This window comes from Opisthorchis viverrini, assembly GCF_000715545.1.
Source record: "Opisthorchis viverrini unplaced genomic scaffold opera_v5_26, whole genome shotgun sequence".
Classification (NCBI taxonomy): Eukaryota; Metazoa; Platyhelminthes; class Trematoda; order Opisthorchiida; family Opisthorchiidae; genus Opisthorchis; species Opisthorchis viverrini.
In genome coordinates, this window is record NW_008751683.1 from 1139944 (window position 1) to 1147056 (window position 7113).

Genomic DNA, 7113 nt, shown 5'->3' on the forward strand with positions numbered 1-7113 from the left:
CCTGAGCCTTGCAGATTCGTGCATTCACCTCATCTGTCACACTACAGTCAGAACTAATACAACTTCCAAGATACGTAAAACGCTCCACAACTTCCAGTGCCTCTCCCTGGATCGTAAGTGGCGTGTTCAGTGACTGCACGTCCACAAGCATGACCTTACACTTTGTGGGTGCAAAGTGCAAACCAAAGGACGGGATGACTTTGGTCAGTTCATCCAAGAATACTTGCGCCTTCTCCTCCTCTTCGAACATGAGAACGATGTCGTCTGCATATTCCAGATAGACAAGGTTTTCTTCGCAGGCTATTTGAACACCAGGGTTTTGAAGACACTCCAGCGTTCGTCTCATTATTTCATCGATCACAAAGTTAAAAGGGAATGGAGAGAGTGGGCATCCCTGACGGACACCGCTTTGTGTGCGGAAGCTTTTGGAGAGCTCTCCGTACACTCTCACACGTCCGGAAGCTATCACAATACCGAGTCAATGTGCCCTGAAACTAACTACCGAAATGGAACACGGCGTAAAAGTATTGTCCTCCATCGCTTAAAGCGCTCGTAGTCATTCGATTTGTCTGATATCACATGTTTAAATATGAACATTAGATATCCTACTACAGTTGTCCCGCTGGGGCTTACCTTGCTGGGTGGGCAGTTGTCACCAGGGTATACCAGCTCAACCAAGCGAGAACCGAGTTCTTGACGGAGTTGGGTTATGTAGTTCCTCATGGTATCTGATTCGCTTTGGTTTTTCGGTTTCGCATACAGGCTATTCAATTCCCGCGGGAATCCCGGATCACCAGGAATATCAAACCGAGCGAGTGCCAGTGAAGCGAGTTCCTTGGTTGCCACAATTTTGTTCGGACACTTGGATAAAAAATACGATGGAAAGTTCCTTAACAAACAAACGTGATTTCTGCCAGTAACACAACTAACATTATCACTACTTGAACCTTTAAGCTCTAAGACAATTCAGAGATAAGCTTCTGTAAGAATGCAGAACCTTTAACAAGCTACGACTCAGGCGAGCATCAGTAGAGTTCTTAAGGCTTGTTTGTCATCCAAGCAACGAACTAACAAGTTTGAGATGATAAAACGCGGTGTTCAAAGTCTCAGTCATGTGCGACCCGATTAAGCTGTACAAATGTCACAAGAACGATCTCTTTCGGAATGAGGTCAACTCGAAATAGACATAAGTTTGTATCAAGACCGTTGCTGAAAAAGCTTTTTATCGAAAGAAATGAACAGACTACAGAGGTATAATTGCAGCTCGTCTTTCAGGATGAAATCCATGTGATCCTTCCTCTGCTTGGTTGGAGCCACTGCCAGACATGACTGCCAACAGATGTCAATAGTGTTCGACTTGCCAGTTTATTTCCAGACTAACCAACTTAAAACTTAGGAATGGACGCACCCAGGACATCGAAACTCAAGCTCGACATGTTATCAGCTGGGCTACCAACAAAATGTGTAGTTCTACTGCACTTTGAATTTTCAAATGCTGTGCTTGAGTAGCCTGGCAGTATCTCAACATCAGCTAAACGTTTGCTTGAAAACCGCGTACCAGGCTACAATGGAGAATACTGCAATAATTCAGTATGAATGATACTGATCGCTCTGCACTGAAGACCGTTGTCCAGATACGGGAATCCAGGGGTTTCTTTGGGTTCCGTGCTAACTATCCACAGGAAACGTGTCTAGCAGCTGAAAGACGAGGTTATGGGCCACACGTGAGGTTTTTGATAAACAGCACCCACTACACCAAACAAGTTCACAGAAAATAGCGAATGAACAGTAGCTAACCGACTTGCAAACAGTGGGGAACATAGTTCGAAGATAACTGTTATCTGATCTTCTATGTGATCTGAATAATTCGGACAAGTTAAGGAATCGCCAAAGGTGAGGTCCTGTTGATCAGTTGAAACAATATGAATACTAGTAAGTAACCGGATGGTCCACATAAATAATTGTCGGTCACACCAATTCATGGATTTGGGGTTTTAAAGGAGTATTACCATGGGTCTTGAACATCTACACCATCGTCCTAACAATCAATACCACAATTTTTACCAATTGATCAAAAGCCAATAACTGATTTTTACGTTCGTTGTTGTCAAAGAAGACAGGACGGATGAACATTGAGTGACCCAATAAATGTACAGTGGTTCGGCTGCGGCCCCTGGGGTTATCCGAGACCAGATTTCTCACTCTTCCTCGAACTTTACCCTTTTTTGGGTGGAAACCCGCCATATAGCCCGCCATATTTGATTCTCTGTATGGACCAAACCTACCAGAACCGTATGTCAATGTTTAACACCTGACTCACAGCCGACTTCGCTTCCCATGGGGAGCATAAAAACTTCAGACGCAGATGTCACAAATCACGAATCCACTAATCCTAATTTAGGAAAGTACAAGGCACTTCTGATATCGTTGCTCGCCGGGGTGAAAACATGGCTCAGAACAGCTCAACTCGTATTACTTCAAACAATATATTCACCGACGTGGTGAAGCGGACCGCTTGTACCTTTCCGGGCGTCACGCTTCTATCCTGGCGCGCAGCTACCGTGAAACTGGAAGGTAAAAGGCTTAAGGTACTGCCACGTTATCCAGCTAATCGAAAGGTCAGGGTCAGGTTTGGACCATAGACGTCTCGGTCAGTAGTTTCGCGCCTCAATCGCCGAGCTTTTTCGAGCTAACGAACAAAGTATACCGTGCCTGACAGAGCCGGAAACTGTAAACTAATTTCCATATTCAAAAATTGATCCAATGTTGCGTCCTTAGTGGGGTTCACTTTGATGCACAAGTGAGAGTGTGTTTATACCTCCGTCTTGGATTTCCGAATACCAGCACTATTTAAGGTCAATAGAAAAAACATCAAAACTGAACACTTACAAAAGAATCGAATAAACTTCAATTGACTGCTTCCAGATTGTTCACTAAGTGGCCAGATTACTGTTTCTCCTAACCAGTAGGCTCGTCGATGCGACTCGCCCACAATTCATCCGGTAACAAGCCACAATTATGATGATTCTGTGCGGAAGTTTGTAAGGTCCACTGTTCATACTATGTATGGAGTGGTGAACCAAGTATACAGTTAGCATAACACTTAGCCCATATTCTAGTTTAATGTACAGCGGGGTTGCTGAAGATAGTGGAGTAAATCAAACCAAATCAAGCTATCGATGGAAGAGGGAACACTGCCAAACCATACCTTCTGAATCTTCTTCAGGCAGTCTAAAGTGTAGAGGACGAGGTACACCAGAACACGATCGGCTTCACTCTGAAACAAAAACGACAGCAGGATGCACTGTCAGTGAGAATTCCATAGCGACCCACATCTGTAAATTAGAGTGCAAACCGTCATATGAGCATGCCGATGACGATCGATCAGACAATCAGCTGAGTATATAGATTGCATAGCAAAGTAAAAATGAGCAACAGAACCACACAGCTCATACAAAGAAAAGAAACACGGCTAAGTGCTGCATGGCAATACGAAAGTGAAACGCCTGCTGAGCTCAGAACCCTATTCGAGTGTACAGGCAACGCGCAACAGTGAGTAGCAGTTGTGCATTTGTGCAACTAGATGCCATCCGGGCATTGTACCTTACGTTGGAAAATATCAGGAGTGATTTCGGGTCAGTAAGCCACACAGAAGCTATCCGACTGTTTTTCTATCGCCAAAGATGAAATGCTCAATTCTATGTAAATGTCGATCCAGAATGGAGGCATTCTCCTCTTGACAGTTATTGGATTTTGAGAACGATAGTACCCATCGCTGCTTCTATCCGTTGTCGGGACACGCATGTTCACGAATACGCAGTAGTTAAGCACGAGTTCCTTGTTCCTAAACTTTTTTGACAGCCTCACCATTTTTAAACACAGCTGTCTGTCCCCGCCCAGTAAGGTAATTTCTACAAGTGGATAGACAATTTTATCCGTTTCAACATTCCCCCGGTGGTTTTAGTGATCCAAACAATGTAACTTATCCTTAATTAATGAACCCTAAAGAAGACGCAACATACTACTGGTAAGGTTGCTGAAAACTCTTTGACAGCCCTCAGATAATCATAGAATAACTTCATTTTGAGATTCTAGTAAAATCCGGCAACTGCTCGAAATTTCATTCAATGACAGCCATCCTTGCTTGTGCTCAACATCAACAGATATGACACAACCGCACTTCTTTGCTCAGTTGGGCTTGAACTGACTTCATGGGAAGATGGATAACTGAAACCCGTAGTCATCCAGTTGCATAAGTTCCCATAACGACCGAAAAAGATCGTTACAACGCTCTGTCATGCCGTGAAAATCTAACAGACCTACGTCCAGTCGGAATAAACAGTCAAATGGAGGTCGAACGAGAATTGATAAATAGCTTTTAACCAACGCAATGGCGGTCGTTTTAAGGGAGGTAGCCGAGAAGTTGGAAAAGCAGTTCCCAAAAAATTTGGGTCTTGTATCAAATTTGTAAATTTCTACGAAAAATTTCACTGGGGAGGGGTCGCTCTAGAAGGGGAACATCCTGCAAATCGCAGACCTTCTGTATGAGCAGCTGCCAATCAGAAGACCAAACAGGATTGTAGCATTCTACGTCAAATGCTTGACGAGGATAAGGACGCTGTGCCTTTCCGTTCGGTTGTTAAAAACCAGCTAACAGCAGCTGACTAACGCACCCTGCCACCTGCTTGTGGTAAATCTGGCAAACTACGATAAACAGAGCTAGCCACATAAATGATGTAACTTTGTTTTACTGCCTCTAGCATTCAGCAACAAAATGGTGTAGTTCGAACGGAGTACCGGTCATTTCTGATTGGAAACGTACATGAAGCATGCAATTACGATTAGCTAGACAACACAAATAGATAACTCGGGTTAATGACACTGAAAACGACTATGGAGTTGTCCAAAACTTCGAATAACTTATGTACAAAAGCTCCGGAAACTTCGAGTTCGTTAAGACTCAGAAAAATGACGAAGTTGTTTCATGATGCTCAATGGAAATCAGATATGTTGAAGGGAACACAGTAGAAAGTAGGCTAAAAATTACACACTCTGCTCAAATTACCTTAGACTAATACGAAGAAATATCGATTCTACGGTCGTCTTCACGGAACAATGTATTCTCGCAGTCGTAATTTTCAAGCGATAAAAGTAGGATGCTGATCCTATTCACGCGTAGTCCCCAAAGTCACTTTTAGTGGATTCAAACCGGATTATGGCGGAAATAATTTCTTGGAGACATTAACGAGAATATTGACTGATGTCAGTTTTTTTCGCAGAATATGCTCTGCGCCGGTCTTGCCATTGACGAGTTCTGACGACAGTTTATTGAAATATGGGGCAACAACCATCTCAGGTTAGTTCAACGTGCACTCAGCGTTATTTCTGTTGGTTAAGAGCTGAGATCTATGAGCTACATGCAGGCCACAAATTTTTGGGTCTAAACTACCTGTAAAATTCAAATGCACGTTTGAGACCATTCGAAGATGTGGCGTCCCTGTGAAGAAGGCGGAAGTGGTTCAAGCAAAGCTCAACAAAACAGCTTCAAGTACTTGAATTCAAATTGGTTGACAAGGACAATAGTTCTCCTTCTTCAAAGTCCCTCGAAACATTCAACTCATTGGCGAATTGTCGTGTGGACTACGGACTTTAGACACAATTTAATATTTCTGTGCCTCTTTGGCAGTAAATATTGGTGGCAGTCACCTGAGCGATGATCCCGTTGCTTTTAGTGTTTTGCATATTCGGCAGCATATGAGATGTTGCGGAAAAAAGTCGGTGATATTCATTGCATCCACCCTTGAAGGCAAGCCCTCTGCGGGATGTAATACCGATTAAATACAGTATTCCGAAGTATTAAATATCTTTGCAATTTCCGTTCTCACGCAATTATTTACGAACTGAATACCATGGATATTCGAACCCCATCCCGATTTTCTTTAAGGCAGAACAAGGAGAAATGGGACAAGAAGACCGAGTGACCGTACATCAAAAAGCGATATCGGTTGAGATGTCTATTCCAACTGCACACGATTGTCTTCCCATCTAAAGGTCAGCTAAAAATGCACATCTTTTGCAATTATCAGATGGCACGTCTAAACCAAATTAGGACCGCTTTTCTTGAGGTTTAATAAGTAGACCCAATCCCCAAGTTTTTACGAACCCTATGTTCTATTTGAACACACTCGCGAAAGACATTAAACTGGAGTCGATTTGGTTTTAACGGGGGACTTCACTGAATCCCAGCGAAATCTACTGCTTACTCCAGCTGAATGTGCGGCACAAAGGCCTCCCCATGTTTCAATTTATATGGTATTCGATACATCGCGGTAGACGTATACAAATTTTCTCGTCGCGGGCATTCGAAGAGTCCTCACCAACCTCATTAGTAGTGTTCTCTAGAGGAAACATACTGCGATATGTAGAATATCGAACAGGATGTGGTCCGTGTGAAGCGCATACAGTAAACGAGATTAGGCTGCATTGAGTTGAGTCTTCCGTTAACACCGAGTCAATCTGCAAATAAGTGTATTTCGCGAATTGAATGTACGTAGTTTTCTCTGAACAAAGAGTGTGGCCTCGGCTGTTTTATTAGGTATAGGAAATTGGATAGGGTTGCCCACCGGTTCGAAAATCCAGTGATCTTCAGTTCGTTTCAGTCCTTCCACAGTTGGTATATACTTCCTTATCCCCTTTCTTCTTGTTATATCTGTGATGAATAAAAACACAAAATCTTCGCATATGTGGGACAGTATGTTTCAGCCAGACCTAGATGGGGGCTCAATAGGCTGCCACGGTGTGCAAATCGGACGCTCGATCGTGACTGAGAGAAGAGGTCATATTATTGGGATAGAGGAAACAGGAGTCGAACTAGAATGAAGACTGAGGAACAAATAAAGTTACCTCCAAATTTCGCGTATGGAGTCATTTGAAATTTCAAGCGGGTTAGTGTTCAGCAGCACGAATAACCCAAATAGTTCTTGAGGTGCATTTCATTTCTTTTAGCCACAATTAGTTTGCAGGCTCCCATAAGCTTCTATGAAACCATTTTCTAGCCTGATTGACACCTGAATCCAATCATCATCATCATCGACAGCATGACATCAGTGTTCA

At 43.1% G+C, this 7113-nt stretch overlaps 1 protein-coding gene across 1 annotated transcript in view; it reads right to left on the reverse strand.

Annotated features, from left to right (window-relative positions):
* The window catches only part of T265_02272 (hypothetical protein), a gene marked incomplete at both ends in the record, with an annotated part of 22269 nt that overhangs the window by 5997 nt on the left and 9159 nt on the right, over positions 1 to 7113 (reverse strand). The window contains 3 exons of the mRNA XM_009166476.1: positions 29 to 394; positions 634 to 861; positions 3209 to 3277. Coding sequence (XP_009164740.1) covers positions 29 to 394; positions 634 to 861; positions 3209 to 3277 — 663 coding nt within the window. The remainder of the gene's footprint in view (positions 1 to 28; positions 395 to 633; positions 862 to 3208; positions 3278 to 7113) is intronic.